Below are 23,759 nucleotides of genomic sequence, written 5' to 3'. Positions count from 1 at the left end.
TATTTTTTTTTCCAAGATAGGGTTTCTCCATGTGTTACATGGAGCCATCTCTCTAGCCCCTGAAGATCATTCTTGTTCTTCTTCTTCTTTCTTCTTCTTCTTCTTCTTCTTCTTCTTCTTCTTCTTCTTCTTCTTCTTCTTCTTCTCTTCCTCCTCTTCCTTCTTCTTTTTCAAGACAGGGTTTCCCTGTGTAGCCCTGGCTGTCCTGGACTCACTCTGTAGACCAGGCTGGCCTCGAACTCACAGCAATCCATCTGCCTCTGCCTCCCAAGTGCTGGATTAAAGGGGCGCATCACCACTGCCCGGCAATGAAGGCCATTCTCATTTCAGCAAGTTGGAGGCCAGCCTAGGTGAGCTACTGTGACAAGTGTCTCAAAAAGCAACCACCCGCATAGGAGGAAGCCAAATTAAGCAGCGACACACCAACAGTCAGGACTAGCTGGACTCAGCAGTGGCTTAAAAAAACTTAAAAGCACTGGGCGTGGTGGTGCATGCCCTTTAATCCCAGCACTCGGGAGGCAGAGGCATGGGATCACTGCAAGTTTAAGGCCAGCCTGGTCTACAAAGCGAGTCTAGGACAACCAAGGCTACATAGAGAAACCCTTTCTTGAAAAACCAAACCAAACTAAACCAAACCAAAACAAAAACCGAAAACATTTAAAAGCGTAGGGCCTGAAGGGGGAGGGGGCTATGTTGAGGGGTCCCGGGGGGGTAGGGATCAAGGGAGAGGGCCAGAGGTGGATATGATCAGGAAGCAATGTTTACATATAGGAAACTGTCAAAGAATAAATAAAATATGTTTTTCTTTTTCTTTCTTTTTTTTAATAGTGAAGCTGGAGACATGGCTCAGCCAGTTAAGAGCACTGGTTGCTCTTCCAGAGGACCTGGGTTAGACTCCCAGCAACCACAAGGTGGTCACCACCATCTGTAACCCCATTTCCAGGAGATCAGATATGCTTTTCCCCAACCTCCGAGGGCACTAGGCACACAACTGGTACACATGCACACACGTAGGCAGACCACTCACACACTAAAAAATATCAATGGTAAATGAATAAGTCTAATTTAAAAATTAAAACGAGAGAGCTTATGCTTTTGTCCAATTGATGACAAAGGCATGAAGACAGGCGGAAAAGTAAATGCCTTGTGCAGCTCCGAACTCAAGCTCAGCGTGAGTCCTGTCAAGCATGATGATGGTGTTGGTGCTAGTAAAGTTTGTAATTAAAAAACACCCAAAGGAAAACAAACTGATAAGACACTGTTAAGTGGAAAAAAAGCAAACGAACACTATCTGTTCATTTATGTGGGAGACAAGATGTGTAAATCAGGTGGGAAGGGCTGGAGACCAGAGAGTTTTTTTGGTTTTTTTGTTTTTGTTTGTTTGGTTGGTTCTTTTAACTTCTCAATTTGTAACCTTTGGATACAGTTTGTTGGCCATGTATCTTTGGGGAAAGAGAAAGAACAAAAAACAAAGTCTAGCGAGTTGGCTTATTGTTACCTCAGTATAGGTTAATAATTCTGAAACTACCCAAGTGTAAATGTATTGGGGTAATGAGTCGGATTCTTCTCTGTCACAGGTTTTTTTGGTTCTGTTTTTGTTTTTAAGACAGGGTTTCTCTGTGTAGCCCTGACTGTCCTGGAACTCGATTTGTATATCAAGTTGGCCTTGAACTCATAAGCATATGCCTGCCTCTGCCAAGGCCAGGTGTGGTGGTATACACCTTTAATCCCAGCACTCAGGAGGCAGAGGCAGGTGGATTGCTCCCTAGTCTACAAAGCAAGTCTAGGACAGCCAGGGCTACACAGAGAAACCCTGTCTCAAAAACCAAGCCAAACAAAAACAAAAAACAAAAGGGCTGGACAGGGAGCTGGGGAGATGACTTAGTGGTTAAGAGCACTTCTTGCTCTTTCAGAGGGTCCAGATTGAGTCCCCAGCATTCACGGCTTATAACCATTTATAACTCCAGTTCCTGAAAATATGACCCTCTTCTGTCTGAACTTTGCAGGCACCAGGCACGCACAAAGCGCATTTACATAAATGAATTCAAAACATCCATACACATAAAATAAAAATAATTTTAATCTTTAAAAAAAAAAAAAAAGGCGTGGTAGCACACACTTTTAATCCCAGCACTCTGGGATTGTGAGTTTGAGGCCAGTCTGGTCTACAAAGCGAGTCCAGGACACCCAAGGCTACACAGAGAAACCCTGTCTCAAAACCAAAAAAATAAAAATAAAAAAACCAAAACAGTTGGGCAGTAGTGACACACACTTTTGATCCCAGCAGTCGGGAAGCAGAAGCAAACAGATTTCTGATTTCAAGGCCAGCCTGGTCATCCACAAAGCCAGCTCTAGGATAGCCAGAGCTACCCAGAGAAGCCCTGTCTTGAAAAACCAAGACCAAATGGGGTTTGGTTTTACAATTAAGCTTAGTTGTATAGGGGTTAAGATGTTTTAAGGTCTAGATAGATGTTTTAAGTTGATAATGATAAGATATGATAGATATTGATTTACATTCAGAATTTTAGATGCACCAAGATAGGAAAGGCTTCCTAATCTTCAAGGCTTCCAAATACAAATAGCCAAAATACTAAGAATGTGACATTTATATAATTCCTGATTGTTTAATGCCTCTTCTTGCTGTAGGTAGTTTATTGTATGTATGTGTAATAATATGAATATATATGTAAAATTATTTTTAATTAATTAAAAAAACAGAGGGGGAAAAGAAAAAAGAAAAAAAAAAAACCAAAACAAAACAAGACAACATCAACAACAACACATCTTTAAAAAAAAAAAAGAAGTAGCCAGAGAGATGGCCAGGCAGTTAGGAGTGCTTGCTTTGTACCCACGAAGCTTTGACTCTGAGCACCCACATGACAAGCCAAGAATTCCTGAAAATGCCGTAACCCAGCTCTAAAGCAAGCAGAGGCTGGGCTGCCAGGGCTCGATTCCAGCCTAGCCTAGATGTGAGCCCAGGGTCCAGGGACAGACAGAGGGAGCATCTCAGCATGAATTCATGGTAGAGCGAGCCCTTGTCTGGGGGCGGGGGTGGTGGTCGTGTGTGATGCTTCTAGGAAGCTACTTAATTCATGCATAGTACACATAGAGCCAAATGCTTGGAACAACACCTGAACACAGAACAGCTCAGTGTCAGGGATTATTTACAGTAGCAGTTACTAGTTCTGGGACCTCACCATAAGGGAATAATCTTCTATGTGGAAAAAAGCCTTTGGCATTAACATGATTAGTAGTATTTATGAAACAAAAAATTAGACAAAAATGCCAGTGTTCTATAAGTAGGGGATTAGATAAGGTCTTGTGCTTCATTCTGACACCACCATGACTATAAGCCAGGGCTGACAGGAAGCAGACTGGCCTGAGAAGCAGGCTCTCTGTGCCTCCTCCACCTGGTGAGAACCAGGTTACATGCAAACGCCACACTACAGCCTCTCTGTTAACTGTCAGGTAAAAATGTAAATGGCGGCTCATCAAGTCAAACGGTCATGAAACTGGAATTTCCTGCACAGCTGGTGGCAATGCATCTGCTGTAGGAAGCACAGCTCTTTTCAAAACACAAACAGAGTTGCTGCAATGAACCAGTAATTCCATGTCTGGGTATCTACACAAAAGCCTGAAAATAGGGTTTTGAACACCCCTGTTGACAGCAGCATTGTTCACAGTAGCACTGAAGGGTTCCCACACAGAACAGGCAAAGAGCAAATGCCAGGCGAGCAATGGAAACCTGTGCAGAGAAGCAGCAGCCAGCTGTTCGGCCTTAAGAAAGAAAAGCCGAGGCACAGCCCTAAACTCCTGGGACGTGGGAGGTGAAACAGGAGCATCAGCAGTTCTAGACCACCCTCAGCTACACAATGTTTTGTTTGGTTTGGTTTGGTTTGGTTGAGACAGGGTTTCTCTGTATAGCCTTGGCTGTCCTGGACTAGCTTTTGTAGACCAGGCTGGTCTCGAACTCAGAGATCCACCTGCCTCTGTCTCCCGAGTGCTGGGATTAGAGGTATGCGCCACCACACCTGGTTTTTGAGGCCACAGTGATTCTTTTTTTTTTTTTTTTTTGGTTTTTTGAGACAGGGTTTCTCTGTGTAGCCTTGGCCATCCTGGACTCACTTTGTAGACCAGGCTGGCCTCGAACTCACAGCGATCTGCCTGCCTCTGCCTCCCGAGTGCTGGGATTAAAAGGCCACAGTGATTCTTGAGGCCAGCCACAGGTGAAATCCTGCCACAAACACAAGCAATGCACACCGAGATTCTGACCCAAACAATACAGATGAATCTTGAAGACATCGTGCTAAGTGAAGTAAGCCTGACACAGAGGAGCAACCCTGCGTGCATCAACTTAGACAAGGCAACTAGAGTACTCAGATTTAGAGACAGAAAACAGAACCGTGATTTCTAGGTGTTGGGAGACACATTTAATGGTAAACTATTAATTTGAAAGGGTCTAGTTTCAATTGGGAAAACTAAAAAGTTCTAGAAACAGAAGGTGCTAATGGCCGTACACTAATGTAGAATCTTAATTTCACTAAACTATATCTAAACTTGGTGGCAATGATAATTTTCATACCATAAATATTTTACTATAAATGAATGAGCATTAAAAAATGAAGCAAGGGCTGGGCATGGTGGCGCACACCTTTGATCCGAGCACTCGGAGGCAGAGGCAGGTGGGTCGATGTGAGTCCAAGGCCAGCCTGGTCTACAAAGTGAGTCCAGGACAGCCAAGGCTACACAGAGAAACCCTGTCTTGAAAAAAAAAATGCTGGGTGTGGTGGCGCATGCCCTTGATCCCAGCACTCGGAAAGCAGAGGCAGGCAGATCACTGAGTTTGAGGGCAGCTTGGTTTACAACGAGTGCCCAGGAAAGCCAAGATAACATAGAGAAACCCTGTCTCGAAAAACCAAAAAAAAAAAAAAAAAAAAAAAAAAAAAAAAAAAAAAAGCAAGAATTTGAGGCCAGGCTAGTCTATAGAGGGAGTTCTAGGATAGGTACACAGGAAAACCCTGTCTCAGAGAATAAAACAAAATAAAGCAACGGGAAAAATCATGAAGCAAAAGCTACCAAAAATACCTGTAGTTGGATACAATGTGTCACCTTAGTCGTAGCTACTCAGAAGGCTGATGTGGGAATGCTAGTCTCAGAGAAATAGACTGAGGGCAATATGCACACATGTGTACACACACACTAAATGTAATAACAATTAAAAATAAACAGCAACTAGCTGAGGTAGAATGGCAAGCTTGCCAGTAGCACCAGTGAGCCGGGCAGTGAGAACATCACCAACAGAGCCTCAATAGCAGCTTCCTTAGCCATTGGATGCTACAGGGTAGCCTCCAAAGCCATTCGACTCCAGAACCCCAGTAAGAGGCTGGATTAGAGAGAGCATGGACACAGGTGCAAAGGCCAGTGAGCTGATGCTAGCTCTAGCTCCACCACCTCCTGGCTGACCTGTGGACAAACTAACTTCCCTGTGCCTGCCCAGTTTTCTCACCTACACACAGGGACAAGGACATTCTCCACCCACAAGGATAGATTTTCAACCTCTGGAGAACACCTTTGATCTTTTTAGAGCCAGCTGGAAGCCACCTGTCCCCCTTCCCACACCTCCAGTGTGTGGAAGCCACCTGTCCCCCTTTCTCACACCCCCAGTGTATGGAGGCCACCTGTCTTCCCCTTCCCACACCCCCAGTGTGTACAGGGGCTGATGGTTTCCTTAATTCTGGGACTTGGGGGCTTTGTGGACACAGTCCTTCAAGAACCACTGGCCGGAGTCTACCAGCCTCGTCTGGCTTCCAGGCAGTGGATCCCTTCAAAGCCCTCCACTGGCCGGAGTCTACCAGCTTTGTCCGGCTTCTGGGCAGTGGGTCCCTCTAAAGCCCCAAATGTGGCCCTGAGACTTCTGGCCGGCTACTGCTCTCTGAGTGACAACAGCTCAGTGGCGGAGTTCTGTAAATAATTACTGAGTAAACCTAAGCAGAGGGGACGTTTTCATTTTGAACTACTCTGAATTACTGATAACACAACAGTAACAGTAACTGGTGACAACAGTATTATACTGGGTAGTAAAACTTAGCAAAAAACAAAACAAACAAAAAAACCCTAAAATTTTGAGATGTTTACATGACAATATTCCTCTGGAATTAAGATTTCCTTAAAATTCTGAGTTATACTGAACCATCTTTTGTTTTTATTTTTGTTGTTTTGTTTTTCTGAGACAGGGTTTCTCTGTGTAGCCTTGGCTGTCCTGGACTCCCTTTGTAGACCACACTGGCCTGGAACTCACAGCAATCCACCTGCCTCTGCTTCCCGAGTGCTGGGATTAAAGGCGTGCGCCACCACACCCAGCTTCTGAAAAGAGAAAGGAGCTGGATATGGTACCATCAATCATATTTCTAGTATTTGGGGAGGTGAAAGTAGGAAGGTCAGGAATTTGAGGTTATCCTCAGCTATATAGCAAAGTCAAGGCCAGCCTGGGTTGCATGAGGACCTGTTTCAAAAACAAAAAATTGAAAAAGGGGGTGGGATGACAAAGAGGAGTCATGAAGGAAAAAAGAAAAAGAATCATCATCCTTGGGCCAGAGACAGCCCCTGCAGAAGGTCCTGGGCTCATTCCCAGCTAAGGAAGAGAAGGAACTGAGAAGGGATCACAGAGACCACGTTCTCTAGAGCTGAGAGTGTTACCTCTGAGTTTCTCATGCTTGCTCTCTGCTACACTCTGTCCAATCAGATTCATGGCATCCATCCTCCTGACTGGAGGAGCCCTTTCCTAAGCCTAGCCAGAAGCCAACGACCACATGCCCACAGCATTCCCAGCTAAGAATCCAGCCAGACCTTCCTGCTCCCAATACTTTAGCAGCTCAACTCTGTCCTGGGCTTTCAGTGAGCAAAGAGCTTCCCAGCCCAAGACATGGAATTTAAGAAAAGTAAAGGCCAGGAGCCTCAGACCCTTCCCTACAGAGCAGTGAAGGCTCAGTCAGGCCTCCCCTGCAGGAAGATCTGCTAGGCCTTGTTCCCTCTATTCCCAACCTCCTCCAGAGGGCAGGCGGCCAAACCCAGGGGATCCCAAGCCAGGTAGGAAAGCTATTAAGAACTCTGATGTGTTGGGGGCTGGAGAGATGGCTCAGTGGTTAAGAGTACTGGCTGCTCTTCCAGAGGACCCGGGTTCAATTCCCAGCACCCTCATGTTGGCTCACAACTGTAATTCCTGTTCCAGGGGGTCTGACACCTTCCCACATACCTACATGCAGGCAAAACACCAAATGCACATAAAATTTTTAAAAAATTTTAAAGAAAGAACTGACATAAAGCTGGGTGTGGTAGTGCATACATGCCTTTTTTTTTTTTTTTTTTTTTTTTTTTTTTTTTTTTTTTTTTTTTGGTTTATGCTTATTGAGACAGGGTTTCTTTGTGTGGCTGTCCTGGAATTCAATCTGTAGACTAGGCTGGCCTTGAACTCAGAGATCCACCTGCCTCTGCCTCCCAAGTGAGTGCTCGGATTAAAGGTTTGCTGCCCCCTCCACCTCTTCCAACCTCCTACTCCCACCCCAACTGCATGCCACCCCTTTAATCCCAGCACTCAGAAGGCAGAGGCAGATAGATATCTGAGTTTGTGGCCAGCCTGGTCTACAGAGTTTCAGGACAGCCAGGGCTACACAGAGAAACCCTGTCTCAAGAAAAAAAAAAAAAAAAAAAAAAAAAAAAAAAAAAAAAAAAAGAAGAAAGAAAGAAAAGAAAGAACTCTAACAAGCTGCCATTCCTCATCTTGTTGATTTAAGTAAAAAACCTTACAAAACCTTTAAAAAATAAGGCAAGCCAGGCCAGTGATGGCGAGTCTCAACCCAAGGTGGGAAGTGTGCCTCTGTCGCATAGGTGTATACCTCGCGGGCTTCTTGATGACCGAGAGGCAGAAGGTCTGCCCAGGGGCCTTTTGTCCACTCCCCATCTCCTAAGACTCTGAGCAGCCAGGTGCCTCACGACACCTGAAGCAGGTAATTCAAAGACAATCTCCTCTGCACCTCAGTTCCCCAAGGGCAAGGCTGTACTCTGTGTGTGTGCTATGCGTGGGGTACACCATGTCAACATCGAGTGGACACTAAGTGGTGATGGCATTCCCATCCTTTCAAGGAGCTACCAGACCCTGACATTAAACAACAAACAAGTGGGAGCTGGAGAGATGGCTCAGAGGTTAAGAGCATTCGTTACTCTTCCAAAGGTCCTGATTACAATTCCCAGCAGCCACATGGTGGCTCACAACCATCTATAATGAGGTCTGGTGCCCTCTTCTGACCTGCAGGTGTACATACAGGCAGAACACTGTATACATAGTAAATAAATAAAGCTGGGCATGGTGGCACACGCCTTTAATCCCAGTACTCAGGAGGCAGAGGCAGGCGAATTGCTCTGAGTTCGAGGCCAGCCTAGTCTACAAAGGGAGTCCAGGACAGCCAAGGCTACACAGAGAAACCCTGTCTTGAAAAAACAAATAAAAATCAAAATGAAACTTAATTTTATCTTAATTATTTTTAGATTTTAATACTTTTTATGTATAATGAGTATTTTGTCTGCATACATGTACACGCGCCACAGTGTCTCTGGTATTGGAGAAGTCAGAAGGAGGAACTGGACCGTCTAGAGCTGGAGTGCTGAATGGCTGGTCTGACTGCCACATTATTTTTGAAGCTTTTATTTATTTTTATTTTATGTGTGCAGGGGTGTTTTGCCTGAATGTGTCTATGTGCCATGTGCATATCTACTACCCAAGGAGGCCAGAAGAGGGTGTTAGGGCCCCTTGAACTGGAGTTCCAGGAAATTGTGAGCTGCCATAGGGTGCTAAGAACCAAACCCAAGTGCTCCTAACCACTGAGCCATCTCTCCAGTGCCAAGGATCACACTTCTCACACTGCCTTCAGGCTCTGCATCTCAGCGATTCCACTGGCCTCCTCCTCTAGTGCAGCACTGGTGATCCCTCTGTTCCTACAATGCCTCAGGTCCCTCCTGTGTTGACTTGGCAGAAGCAGTTCTTACCACCTAGATTTGTCATGGAGTTGGATGGTCAGGGCTCTAAGCACCCTACCTTCCAGGGAGCGCCGGCTGCAGAACAGTGTGATCAGTGTCCTAGAGCTGCACAACATGACAGCTCTGGCACCAAGGTCTCATTTCAAAACTTCACACACACCACTGCTGGTGTCACTGTGAAATGCACCCCCCTTCTCTCTACTCACCTTAACACTTCATGCGCCACTCTGTTTTCAACATGGCACCTGCACTCTCTAGTCTCACTCTCTTAGGGCACCCCAGCACTGACTGGAGCACAAGACCTTTCAAGAACGTGCCCTGGAAACGCCAGGAACAAGACAGAGCTTTCATGTTGCGTGCAGTGCTGGGGCCCTCACCTCAAGCCAAGTTCAGATCTCTAACTACGTCACACATCATCCTCAGAGAGAGGCTTGACCTGGGCCTGGATGGATTCTGATCTCCATAGTGGGGGCCTCAGTGAAAGAAATGCTCTCACCTGAGCTCAGTGCTCAGACTTGATGCCAAGTCACACACTCCTTCCCCTCTAAAGTCCTTCTGCAAGAGCCAGACCCATGGAGTGAAAAACCTCTTCCAATGTACTTATTCAGCACATGCTAGATTTATCAGGGAGACCATCAATGCAATATTTTTAAAAAAAATCAAAAAAATATATATATATATAAACTCTGTGACTTCAAGGCCAGCCTGGTCTACACAGTGAAACTGAGTCTCGAAAGAAAGAAAGGGAAGAAGGAAGAAAAGAGAAGAGAAAGAGGAATCTAGAGCAGGCCTTACTGATGGGCTATTTGGGGAAACATCCAAGGGGGCGGAGCTAGGGGTAAGGCCATCTATGGGCAGAACTCTCCAGGTTTGGGGCAGACAAATGTAAAGTCCCTGAGGCAGAAGAAAGGACAGGGAGCACAGTGAGGGAGGGCAGGAGTGGCAGGAAAGTAAGGTGCCAGAACATATGGCCTGTGGCTTATATTACACTCAAGTGCAGTGGGCTGGTTCTGAGCAGAGGCATAACTACGGGATGTGCTATGCATATCGTGCCTGGTCAAAGAACTAGCACAAAACTAACAGGCCTGCATCTCCCACCTTTCCAGAAGCCTGTAACTCCAAAGGCCCAGCTGCCACCTTCCTTCCGTCTAGGCCTTTGCTCTTTGTAAAACCCCTGGTTACAAGAATGAAAAAATTTCCAGACAGGGGTGGAGATCCAATGTCTGCAATCTGATCTTGGAAATGTTAGAGCAGGAAGGAGACGGAGTTTTGGGCACGCCATAATGTCGCTGTCAGTTTTCACTAAGCATTTCCCGTCTATCGGCCAAGCCTTCAGAGGTGCTTAGGAGTCCTATCTGCAGCCAGCAGAAAGTGGAGCCAGCCAAGTGGATGGGACCTGAAGACCGAGGCAGACTCCCTCCAGCACTTCCTTCATCTCGCAACCATGACCCCTGAGCTCCTGACCTCACACTGGAAGGCCTGAAGTAAGAGGCAGGGCTCCCAGCAGCACCAGGTTATAGCATGGAAGTCAGTTCTGGAAATCACAAACAGCTCTTTGATTTGAGTGGTCTTTCTGTGGCAAGACTGAGTCTCTGACCAGAGACTGCGACCCCTAAACAAAAAGAGTATAAAAAGAAGGGCCTAGCCAGACATGGTGGCACACGCCTTTAATACCAGCACTCAGGGAGGCAGAGGCAGGCAGATTGCTGTGAGTTCGAGGTCAGCCTGATCTGCAGAGCATGTTCAGGCAACCAGGATTACACAGAGAAACCCTGACTTGAAAAACATACAAACAAACAAACCAAAAAAAAAAAAAAAAAAAAAAGAAAGAAAAGAAAAAGTGGAGACCTTTGAGGGTTATATTAAAAGCCTGGAGCCCCAGCATGCTCCACTTTCTAGGAAGCTGCTATGAACCTCACTGTCAAATGGCCAACTGGCCTCGCCTCAAATCTAGGCTGACCACATTTCTAAGCCTCTGGATTCCTTCTCCACAAGGCCTAAGGCATGAACTCTGCAAGAAGAGACAGCCAGGCGCCGTGAGGACCCAAGGCTCTGAAGTGGTATCAAGTCCAGCTCCTACAAGGTCACTTCAGCCAACAGACGGGCAGTGAAGAGCAGGCTCGGGTGTGTAGTTCATTATCACAGGCCTCGGGCCCAGAACCTGTCCCAGCAACGGCACTCTATGCAATGAAGAAATGCCTGGCTCTCTAAGACTTCGCAGGATTCACGCTGGGTGGTAACCAGTTGGGCCTGCCTACCCATCACCTTGTGGACCTGTGTCAGAAAGGGCAGCGAGTGGGTCATCTTTTCCTCTAAGCCCAAACCCCAAGTATCACATTGTTTGGCTTTCTGTGAAAGCCTGGTCTAAAATGTAGCCCATTTATTTGAGCGACTAGAAGGACTTACCACATGGCATTTGTGAGCATGTCTGTGAATATTTTGTGTATCCTGGGTACAAGGACCCTGAGAGACAGCTGAGCACTTAGGAGCATTTGCTGCTCTCCCAGGGGATCAGAGTTCAGTTCCAGTTTCCAGTGCCCATGTCAGGTACTGGCTTGCATTAGCCTGTAACTCCATCCCCCTCTTCTGGGCTCTATGGGCAACCGCCCCCCACACGTACATACACTTATGCACACACACATACAAGCAGATACACATATTTATTATACATTATAAATTTAAATACAGGTTCTTGCAGGTTACAAATTTGTGATCCTTGTGTCTCTACTCCCCAAATGCTGGGATTACAGTCACATGCCACCATGTCCAGCCTAATACTTTGCAAGGGAAAAGTGACACGATCAACATATCATCAAGATTGCTGCAACAGGGGCTGGAGAGATGGTTCAGAGGTTAAGAGCATTCGCTGCTCTTCCAAAGGTCCTGAGTTCAATTCCCAGCAACCACATGGTGGCTCCCAACCATCTATAATGAGATCTGGTACCCCCTTCTGGTATGTAGGCATACATGCAAGCAGAGCTCTGTATACATAATAAATAAATAAATCTTAAAAAAAAAATTGCTGCAACCATGCATGGAATAAGTTTATGATTTTATTTAAGGAGTCAGTAGGCCGTGCCTGTAATACTAGCACTCTGGAGGCTGATTCAGGAGGATTTCTAAAGGACAAGGACTGCCTGAGCCTATTAGTCACGTTTCTCAGGAAGAACAGGATGATTGAATGAATGTGGGTGTGGTGGCACATGCCTTTAATCCCAGCACTTGGGAGGCAGAGGCAGGCAGATCACTGTGAGTTCCAGGCCAGCCTGGTCTACAAAGTAAGTCCAGGACAGCCAAGGCTACACAGAGAAACCCTGTCTCAAAAAAAAAGAAAGAAATAGGGACTACAAAGCTGGGCGAGGTGGTCCACACCTGTAATTCCAGCACTCAGGGAGGCAGAAGCAGGTGGATTGATGTGAGTTTTAGGCTAGCCTGGTCTACAAAGTCCAGGCCAGCCAAGGCTACACAGAAAAATTCTGTCTGAGAAAACCGAAAACCAAATCAAAACAAAACAAAAAACACAATAAAATAATCTTAAAGCATTAAAGGGTGTGTGTGTGTGTGTGTGTGTGTGTGTGTGTGTGTATGTGTATTAACTGAATATAAACACAGAAGAGATCTTCTCAGGAAATGGGACTGGGGCACATTATATAACTTAGGCTACCATAGAACTCACTGTGCACCTCGGATTAGCTTCATAATCCTCCTGTTAGCCTCCCAAGAGCTGGGAGGCACATGTCCTCGGGTTTGTTGGTGTTGAAAGGACTCTAGCCAACTCAAGCATGGCTAGCATGGCCCTTTCAGGCGCTGCCCTTCTCCCCCATTTTCTCTGCCTTGCGAAAAACCATTCTATTACATTCCTAAAACTAGCCACTAAGGCCTGTTCCCTTGCTTGGCCACTTCCTACTCCGGACTATCAGGGTCCAGCTAGCAAAGCATTGAAGTCCACCAATCAAAAGCCCCCTTTGGCTCATCTAATTTATATGTCAAAAAAAAAAAAAAAAAAAAAGCCTCATCCTAACAAGGGGTTTCCCCTTTTCCTTTATAAACTGATATCTGTGTATGGGCTAGCCCTCTCCACCCCACCCTGACAAATACCCCTCTCTCCCTGTTCCCGTCCTCTTCTCCTTCCTCTCCTCTCCTGCCTTTTTTGTCTCTTATTCCCTGCCCTCTGTCCCTCTGAAATTAACATCCTTCGTGCAGAGAACTTGGTCTTGGGGGTCCTGAGCCAATACTGTTTTAATACTTTATTTTTATTTTATGAGTATAGGAATTGCCCCTGCATGTATGTATGCGTATCACATGCATGTTTAGCAGCTGCAGAGGACAGAGAATGTGTTGGATCCCCTGGACCTGGAGTTACAGATGGCTGTGATAAGGTGATGGGAACTGATCCCAGGCGGGCCTTTAAAGAACAGCAAAGCCAGCCGGGCATGGTGGTGCACGCCTTTAATCCCAGCACTCGGGAGGCAGAGGCAGGCGGATCGCTGTGAGTTCGAGGCCAGCCTGGTCTACAAAGTGAGTCCAGGATGGCCAAGGCTACACAGAGAAACCCTGTCTCAAAAAACCAAAAAAAAAAAAAAAAAAACAAAACAAAAAAAACAAACAGCAAATCCTCCTAAACAATGTGCCATCTCTGTGGTGCATTTTGTTTTGTTTTATTTAATTTATTTCATTTTTGCTATAAAGTTGAAATCTTGCTGGATGTGATGCTTCTATCTGTAAGATTCTAAAGGAGAGAAGAGGATTGCTGTGAGCTCCAGGGTAGCCTGGGCTACAACGTGATCCCCTATCTCAACCCTTTCTGACCAAGAGTCCAAGTTACCGAGGCTAGCCCTGAATCTGCTAAGCACATAATCTACAACTTACCCATCCTCCTGCCTCAGCATGTGCTACTATGCCCAGCGCCACCACATCTGCATAACTCATCTCTGATTAGCTATGCAGACACCTTAGCAAGCTTGCAAAGTGTACCTCATAGCTACAGGAAGCCTCAGAAAGAATGGCCAGACACCCCAAAAATCCTGGCCAAAACATTCTGTGGGCTTGTAGAATACTGGACATATTCCTGACCACCCAAGAAATATGATCTTGTCAGTTTGCCAACCAAGCCAGTAACAAATCATTCACTACTGTGCATTAGAGCTGAAGACTCCCTGGTAACTTTCTGAAAATACACAATAAGGTTATAGAGCCCTTAGACTTAAGAGATGACACAAGATCCTGTAGCCACTGCCCAGCTGTCACCAGTGTCCAACTGTATTCCCTGGCTATGACCCAGCAAGACTTTCTTCTCTACCGAGTTGCTTCAACACTTTCCCCAGCAGCAGGCACATCCTGGTTCACACTGCTCAGTCATGGTCACACCATTAGTTCATGATACCTCTGAATTTGGGTGCATAATTTTATTTATTTATTCGTGTATTTACTTACTTAGATTGTATCTTCTCTACTTTTAGAAGTAAGTTGCTCATGGTCTGAGCCTCCCAAGTACTGCTGGGCAGCGGCTGGTGTCTACACACCTGAGATGCAGAGCTCCTGCCTCTGTTCCTGCACTCCATCTGGAGCCACATGTTACTTTGTAACATGAAGTCAACTAGGGTAATGCACAGCATTTCAGAATAAGAACCTGAACAAGGAAGGTGCTGGCAAACCCAGACCACACAGGAAGTATGAAGGCAGGTGCTCACTACACTAAGGGCAGCCTGGGAATGAATACAGTTGGTAAGATGCTTGTCTACCATGCACAAAGCCCTGGGCTCGATCCAAGCATTGTACAAACATGGTGTGGAGGCTGAAGATGGAGCTCAGTTGGTAAAGCGCTAGCCTAGCACATATGAAGCCCTGGGCTTGATCCCCAGAAGCCCATAAACCAGGCATGGTTCAGGGAATGCCTATAATTCTGGCACCTGAAAGGTGGGGGCAGGAGGATTAGGCATCTAGATCCTCCTCAGGTATAGAGCTGCCAAGGCCAGCTTGAAATCCTCTCAGGAAAAAAAAAAAGATAGATAGATAGATGGATAGATGGATAGCTGGGGAGATAACTCAATGGGTAAGTGGTTGCTATGCAACCATAAGAACATGAGATCAAATCCTCATCACCCATTTAAAAGTGGCCAGGGGTATAGGCTTGTAGCCCCAGTAGGCATGGAGTGACAAGCAATAGGTGAGTTCTGAGAGATTAATGACCAGCCAGTGTAGCTGAAATTGCGAGCTCCAGATTCGATGAGTAGCCTGGGTAGTTTTTATGTCAACTTGGCCCAAGCTATAGTCATCTGAGAGGCGGAAGCCTCAATTGAGAAAATGCCTCCATAAGATCTGAGGAAAGGCAGGCCTGAGGGGCATCTTTTTAGTCCGTGAAGTGATTGATGTTGGAGGGTTCTGCTCGTTGTGGGGGGAACCACCCCTGAGCTGGTGGTGGTCTAGGGCATGTCAGAAAACTGCTGAGCAAGCTGTACGGAGCCAGCCAGGAAGCAGCACTCCTCGTGGCTTTCTGCATCAGCTCCTGCCTCCAGGTTCCTGAGGTGCTTGAGTTCCTGGCCCTGACTTCCTTTAATGATGAGCTGTGCTATGAGAGAGTACGAGCAAACTAGACCCTTCGCTTCCCAAGATGCTTCTGCTCAGGGCGTTTCATCTCAGCAATGGTGACCCTAACTAAGCAGTGAAAGATCCTGTCTCAAACAACAAACGAACAAAATAAATAAATAAGGGGGAAAGTGACCGAGGAAGAGAATCACTTGTGCCTCCACAAGCAGACAGGCAAGTGTTGCACACACTCCCACACTCTGCCACACACACGCACTCACGCTCATAACCTCACACTGCTTTTCTGCTGGGCAGGAGGAAGGAAATTCTCAACACTGAAAACCTCAGAGGTCTAGGGGCCTGGGGGTCTAGGGAGCCTGCCCAGTATGCATAAGGCCCTGAGATCCAGCACCTCAGCAACTATAAAAAAAAGATCCCGACAGAGCTGCTGAGACAGCTCAGCGAGAAAAGGTGCTTGCTGTCAAGCTTGACCTCCTGAGTTTGGTCCTGGAGCCCCACATGGGGCGGGGGGCAAGAACTCAGACAAGTCTAACACACACAGTGTCTGTGCCATGCCCAGATGGATAAATGGAATTTATACTATTTTTTGTTTGTTTGGTTCAGAGACAGGGTTTCTCTGTATAATAGCCCTGGCTGTCCTTGAACTCACTTTGTAGACCAGGCTGGCCTTGAACTCACAGAGATCCACCTGCCTCTGCCTCCTGAGTGCCGTGATTAAAGGTGTACACCACTGCCACAGCTGCCACCACCACCTGGTAATGTAATTAAAAAAAAGAGAGAGAGAGAGAGAGAGATCTAGCTCTTTTCAGCCCAGGACAAAGGGCCTCCTACTGTTCCCATGCGGTCTGAATTCCCAGCCTTAGCAGAGACTGTCCGAATTTCAGTCACCTGAAACCAAACACGTCTTAAGACAAAAGCAAAGGACTAGGCTTCAGTGTGGCCTGCAAAGCACTTCCTTCCTCCAGCCTGCTGAACTCAGCTGGGCTATCCTGGGGACCACCATCTTGTGAGGGAAGGAGGGAGGGAGGGAGGCTCAGATCCACTGGGAGGTAAGGCCAAGACACGTACCCAAGCCAGGCATGGTGGTGCATGCCTTTAATCCCAGCACTCGGGAGGCAGAGGCAGGTGGGTTGCTGTGAGTTTGAGGACAGGCAAGGGTACACAGAGAAACCTTGTCTTGAAAAACAAAAACAAAAACAAACCAAAAACCAAAAACAAAACAAACAAAAAAACCATGCACCCCAAGCAAAGGCAGGGTTCCTACTGGAGACCCCAGCAGACAGAGGAGTCTGTTATGGAGCTCCTGCAAGGCAAGCTCTGAGAAAGGAAAGTTAACCGTTCTCAACTGCAGGGATTGAGTCCACATTAAATAACAGGTGGATAAGTTAATCTATGCTCAGAATTTCAATAAATAACTCCTGTGGTATGGGCTCAAGTGAGGAAGAACACGAAAGGAAAAGAAGGTTCCACGGCCTCAGTCAAGGAGCCTAAGGGAGCCCACAGAACAACCCAAACCCACCTGGACACGGCACGGCTGTCAACCAGTCAGTATTTGTGGGGCTCAGCCTAGCTCTCCCGGGTCATTTGGGTCAAGTCCACATGAAGACAGTCTTAGGAAGCAGTAACTCTAGCACACGACTGCCCCCAGAACGGCACCGGGAGAGCACACGCTCCAACTGGGCAGCCTTGAGGGCCTGCCTGTGGCCTCAGGAACTTCCTGTCCAATGAGGGCAAGGAGGAGGTCCCAGGAGCAGCACACAGCCCCACTCTATCCATGCCTGCCTGGCCACAAAGGAGAAGGCCAGAGCTATAGGCTTGGAACAAATGCATGGCAGCTGAGGCTCAGATGTCTGACACCTCTCAAGTCTGGACTGAGAAAGGGCGGTGTCTTCTACTGAAGGCATTTGTGGGTGGCCTCTCACTTTCTAGAAAACCCTCCTGCTCTCCCCTGTTGCTGCTCCAAGCTAGAATCTGTCATCTTTCAACTTGAGAAACTGCCTCTTCAAAACCATTTGGGTGAGGGGTGTAGTTCATTCGGCAGCATCTGCCTAGCATGCACAAAGCCCGGCGTTCCAGCCCCAGCACCACATAAGCCTGGCTGTGGTATCACACTGCTGTAACCCCAGCAGCTGGGTGAGACGCAGGAGAACCACAAGTTCAAGGTCATCCTCAGGAATACATGGACTATGAAGCAAGGGTGAAGTACATGAAACAAGACTCTATTTCAAAACTCCAAGCCAAGGGCTAGAGAGATGCTGCAGCCAGTTAAGACACTAGCTGCTCTTCCAGAGGATGCAGGTTCGAGTCCCAGCACCCACATGGTGGCTTCAAACATCTGTAACTGCAGTTCCAGGACATCTAATAACCTCTTCCGGCTTCCAAGGTAATAGAGAAACCAGCGGTGCACAGACATACATGTAAAATAAAAAGTTAAGGGGCTGGAGAGATGGCTCAGAGGTTAAGAGCACTAACTGCTCTTCCAGAGGTCCTGAGTTCAATTCCCAGCTACCACATGGTAGCTCACAACCATCTATAATGAGATCTGATGCCCTCTTCTGGCCTGCAAGTGTACATGTAAACCACTGTATACATAGTAATAAGTAAAACTTTAAAAGAGCCGAGTGTGGTGGCGCACGCCTTTAATCCCAGCACTCGAGAGGCAGAGGCAGGCTGATTGCTGTGAGTTTGAGGCCAGCCTGGTCTACAAAGTGAGTCCAGGATAGCCAGGGCTACACAGAGAAACCCTGTCTCAAAAAACCAATAAATAAATAAATAAAAGTTATGAATAAAAACAAGGGAAACAACAGTCCCTTTCGATACACTCGCAGCAATGGGAGTGGACCCGTGGTTACCCGGGGGCCACAGGGCAGCAAAGCAGAATGGGGGGAAGCTGATCAATGGAAACTAAGTTCAAGAAACACTAGGGTGCCTGGTAATGGTGGTGCACGCGTTTAACCTACCACTCAAGAAGGGAGAGGAAGGTGGATCTCTGTGAGTTCGAGGCCAGCCTGGTCTACAGACAGAGTTCCAGGACAGCCAGGGCTACACAGAGAAACCCTGTCTCGGGACAATGAAAAGCCGGCAAGCAAACAAACAAACCCACCATGAGATTGCATGACATGATTTTTATGTTTTTAGATTCTTAATGTAGAGCTCAGTGGTAGGGTGTGTATCCAGCATAGAGCAGAAGGCTGAGTACAATTCTCAGCATTCAAGTATCAATGCGTGTGTGCGTGCGTGCATGTGTGCGTGCGTGCGATCTCTGTGTAGTTGTGCACATGTAGTTAGCTGTCTTCCTCCGCTGCTCTCCACCTTATTTTTTGAGACAGGGCCTCTCACTGAGCCTGGAGCTCCCCATTCAGTAAGACTAAACAGCTTGTGAGCACCAGCCGTCTTGTCTCCACTTGCCCAGTGCTAAGATTATAGGTGTGCACCGCTGTGCCCGGCTTTTTTTTTTTTTTTTTGTGGGTCTTGGGGAGCCAAACTCAGCTCCTCATGCTTGTACGGCAAGCAGGTTTGGTGCAAACAAATTGTTCTCATCCTGTCACCTCTAGTGAATGTGAGGCAGGAAAAACTCAGGTGGAAACGGCCATATCAATCGCTTGTTCATCACCTCATGACCACCAAGCAGGGCTCCTCCTGTTGTCCTTGAGCAAGAGGAAGTGCCTGTCTCTATCCTCAACAAGCTGTGAGGAAAAAAAGAAGCTGCTGCTAGGAGGAAACACGCTAGGGACACAGGAAAACAGGACAACACTGTGGTAAAGAATAGATCTGCCTTCTATTTCACCACCTCCATGGCAAATGTCGCTGAATTTCACTGTCTATACTCAAGAGGGAATAAGAATTCCTCACAGTGGGGTGGGAGTGTGGAGGGATGGCTCAGTGCTTAAGAGTGCTTGCGACTGTCTCAGAAAAGCACGGTTCGGTTCCCACCACCCACATCAGATGTACAAATGCCTGTAATGACAGCTCTAGGAGACCCAACTCCCTCTTCTAGCCTCCACATGTATACACACACACACACACACACACACACACACACACACACACACTATAATATTAAAGAAGTTTTTTTGTTTTGTTTTGTTTGAGAGAGGGTCTCTCTACATAGCTCTGGCTATGTAGACCAGGTTGCCTCCTGAGTGCTGGGATTAAAGGTGTGTGCCACTACATGTAGGGTATTTTCTTAATTAGTTATTAATTAAACTGGGAGGCCCAGCATCTTGTGAGTAGTGCTACCGTGGTCTGGTGGGCCTGGGTGTTATAAGAAAGCAGGCTGAGCAGGTCAGAAGGAGCAAGCACTCCTCCACGGCCTCCGCGCCAGCTCCTGCCTCAGGGTTCTTGCCTGGTTTTGAGTTCCTGCTTTGGCTTCCCTCAAGAGATTATGATTTAGGATATGTAAGGCAAACAAAGCCTTTCTTCCCCATGTGGTTTTGGTCATGGTGTTTCATCACACAGTATCCCCAGCTGAGAAGAGTCTGAGGATGGATAGGAGCGTGTGTACAGGTCAAGAGTGTGGAGGTCAGAGAACTACAGTGGGGCTGGTTCTCTCCTTCCCTTTGCATGGGCTCCAGGGAGGAAACTCAGGTCATCACCAGGCTTGGAGCCAGTGCCTTTAGCTACTAAACTAGCTCACTGGCTCTGAAGGTTGTTAAGAATACTTCCTGGGCCAGGTGGCGGCCCGCATGCCTTTAATCCCAGCACTTGGGAGGCAGAGGCAGGCAGATCTCTGTGAGTTTGAGGCCAGCCTGGTCTACAAAATGAGCCCAGAACAGCCAGGTACACAGAGAAACCTTGTCTTGAAAAACAAAAACAAAAACAAAAACAAAAACGAGAGGGGGGGGAGGTCGGGGGAATACTTCCTGCTCCTCCAGAGAAAGAGTTAGGTTCCGACCCCCCACATCAGGTGCTCACAACCACCTGTAACTCCAGCTCTGGGGAATATAGGTCAGGCTTGACTACAGTGAGTTTGAGGTCAGCCTGAGCTACAGAGTGAGATCCTGTTTCCCAGAATTTAAAAAAAAAAAATGTGTGTGTGTGTGTATATATATCTCACACAACAGAGTCCCTTTACTGTCTTGTTTTTTGTTTTTTTGTTTTGGTTTGGTTTTTGGGTTTTTGTTTTGTTTTGTTTTTTTCTTTTTTAACATTCTATCTCTACTGCAAATACTGTACAGCAAGGTCCCCACTCAGGCAAGATTAAGTCTATTCCCAAAGTTCCTGCTGATCCATTTGGAAGGTTGTGAAAGCAAAGAGACACGACCTGCCATGTGCTAGGGAAGAGAAGAGGCCTGGCCTCTGGGCCTAGCAAAAGACAGAGAAAGCTAGCCTGGGCCTAGGCAACAAGTCAGTATGGTATAGTGCAGTCATTTAAGAGTTAAGAGTTCAAACTCTGGACTCAGTCTAATTCAAACTCCAGTTATTTTATAACTCAGTTTCCTTATCTGTGAAACAGCAACAACAAGAAAACCTGGAAACAAGGGAGACCTCTTACAGCATTGTTCTTCCACCTGGGTGGTGGGTACTGAGCCTAGGAAAGTTGAAAAGGTAGCACAGCTCAGCCCCGCCCCCGCCCCCCCCCCCCCCGCACCCCCTCCCCGTGGTGGTGGCACAGCACATGCCTATAATGCCAGGTGGATCTCTGAGTTCAAGGCCAGCCTGGTTACAGAACAGCCACACCTACACAATGAAACCCTGTCTCAAAAAAACAAAACAAAGTAGCAAGTAGCAAGGCTCCTCTGGTCCTGACTCCGCAGAGACTGAATGAGGGAGACTGATACATCAGTCAAAGTAACCATAATCTTTCCCGCTTGCTGGAGTTCTTATCTTCCATGTCGCTGTGCTAATAAGTACTTTCACATAGCGAGCTCCAGACATGTCAGGCTACGTACTAAGAACTCGTCTCAAAAAACCCCAAAGACTATAGACTATTAGAATGAAGGTGTACTCCATGACACAGCACTTGCCTTCTATGCCTGAGGACCGGGTTTGATCTTAACAGTCTGACCTGGAGAGCCAGACTGTCTACATCGAAATCCAGGCTCTGAATCAATCGCCCATTCAATCCATCAGTCAATCGTGCCCCTCACACTGCTGAGAAATGATATTAACTTATAGAAGCCCTTTGTTTCTATTTCCTCATTACTAGGTGGGACAAATATCATCTACTAGTTATACAGTGTTAGGCTGAAAATTAAAATTAAATTCATTAGTGACACACATGGATAAAATGACTAGGAAAGTACCTGGTACATAATCAGTGATTTTTTAAAAAAACGTTTATGTTTTTTGCTTTTTGTTTGTTTGGTTGGTTTTTGTTGTTGTTGTTGTTTTTGAGACAAGGTCTCTCTATGTAGTATTAACTGTCCTGGACTCGCTTTGTAGACCAGGCTGGCCTCGAACTCAGTGATTCGCCTGCCTCTGCTTCCTGAGTGCTGGGATTAAAGGCATGCGCCACTACGCCTGGCATTGTTAGCTTTTATAATTATTCTAATTGCAATCTTAGAGGATTAAATACTGTTTTGTTGTTTTTCCAGACAGCGTTCTCTGCGTAGCCTTGGCCATCCTGGACTCACACTGTAGACCAGGCTGGCCTCGAACTCATAGAGATCAGCCTGCCTCTGCCTCCCGAGTGCTGGGATTAAAGGCAAGCACCACCATGCCCGGCTGATTAAATACTGTTAATTATATTTCGCTTGGTATCAAAATGTATTTTGGAATTAAAACATATAGTAAGTGATTATAAAGAAAAATCAGGGAGAAGAATAAGAAAAAAATTGTAATTACTCTCTTTTATGTATATTGGTATCTTGGCTGCATGCATGTCTGTGCACCAGCTGTAAGCTGCCCCGTGTGTGCTAGGAATTGAACCTGGACCCTGTGGAAGAGCAGCCAGTGTTCTTAAGCACTTGAGCCATAGCTGAGCCATCTCTCTAGCTCCGAGAGGGGTAAGACTTTAAGAGGCACAGGACAGAGAATAGAAGCAGATCAGGGCTAAACATGTGAAGGGGAAAATCCAAGCACAGACGAATGCAAGTTTGGTGGCATACATCTGCAACCCCTGTCACTCAAGAGGCTGAGGTGGGAAGAAGGAGAATTCAAGACCAGCCTAAGCAATTCCTCAAGCCATCTCCACCACAAGTTCAAGACCAGCTTGGTCTACATAGCAAGTTCCAGGATAGCCAGCACAGGCAGAAGGCAGAACCAGAGAGGTGGCGCTAAAAAGTGTTACTGTCGTAGAACCAACATTATCACACATATTCAAAAAAACCTCAGAAACAGGCTTAGGGTTAAGGAGAGACAGGTGGCATACACTCACTCATGGACTCTGCTGTCACCATAAAGATCGCTCAGGCCAAAGCTGATGTAGTGCCAGTGCTCAGGAATGTTGTCAGAAGGACTCCCAATATTCCTGTACATGCTAACATAATCCAAGGGATCTGGTCCGCCCAACCTGCAAAAGACAAGGCACAAGGTTTCCATTTAACCCTGGAGACTAGAGAATATCAAGACACTTCACTCTACAAACCCAAAAGCCCCATCCTAGAGGAGGCTAAAGCAAAGACAACTGAAGCGGGGCAAGAATCTCATTAGGGGTGAGCCGAGGGGGGAAAAAAGAACCCAGCTGAGGCTGCGTCCTTCTGCACGTTCAAGAGTTCCTTTCTCTTCCCTCCAACATGAAGGCCTCTTTTAGAAACGAAACACACTTGGTGGTTGTCCATTTTACTTCTGACTGTTTCAAGCTGCTGACTCCAAACAGAGCTTTCTATGTAACTGTCAAAATGCCAGGCTCCAAGGTAAGAGATGCACCGGTCACTCAATGGCTTCTGCTGAATGACTCTCCAGAGCATGCCCAGTGCACATCACTCCCGGATGTGCATGTTCCATTCTGCACCTGTCTCTTAGACATCGCGTTCCTGAAAGACTGTATTGTGCCTTCTATTATTGTTTCTTTTGAATACACACAAAGCCTCCAGTCTGCACAGATCCTGGCCTGTACTCCACAGATCAAAACTTATTCTCACTGCAGCATGAGCCAGGCTGGGCCCTGTGAGCACCTGCATCCCAAACAGTATCCTAGGAGGCTCCTGTCTCAAAGGAGAAGATGGGACATGGCATACTGTGTAGCTACCAAGGATCACATTCAGTTCTCCATAAATCCAACAGAAAAGCAGTTGGGAAAG

General features: G+C 46.7%; 1 protein-coding gene across 2 annotated transcripts in view; it reads right to left on the bottom strand.

Moving 5' to 3' along the window:
- The window catches only part of Sufu (SUFU negative regulator of hedgehog signaling), a 100,131-nt gene that overhangs the window by 72,955 nt on the left and 3,417 nt on the right, over positions 1-23,759 (bottom strand). For both annotated transcript variants that reach the window (XM_051146706.1, XM_051146707.1), the window contains exon 2: positions 22,895-23,029. In XM_051146706.1, the coding sequence (XP_051002663.1) occupies positions 22,895-23,029 (135 nt within the window). The remainder of the gene's footprint in view (positions 1-22,894; positions 23,030-23,759) is intronic.

Source organism: Acomys russatus, chromosome 5, assembly GCF_903995435.1.
Source record: "Acomys russatus chromosome 5, mAcoRus1.1, whole genome shotgun sequence".
Lineage (NCBI taxonomy): Eukaryota > Metazoa > Chordata > Mammalia > Rodentia > Muridae > Acomys > Acomys russatus.
This window is presented reverse-complemented; position numbering and strand designations above follow the sequence as displayed.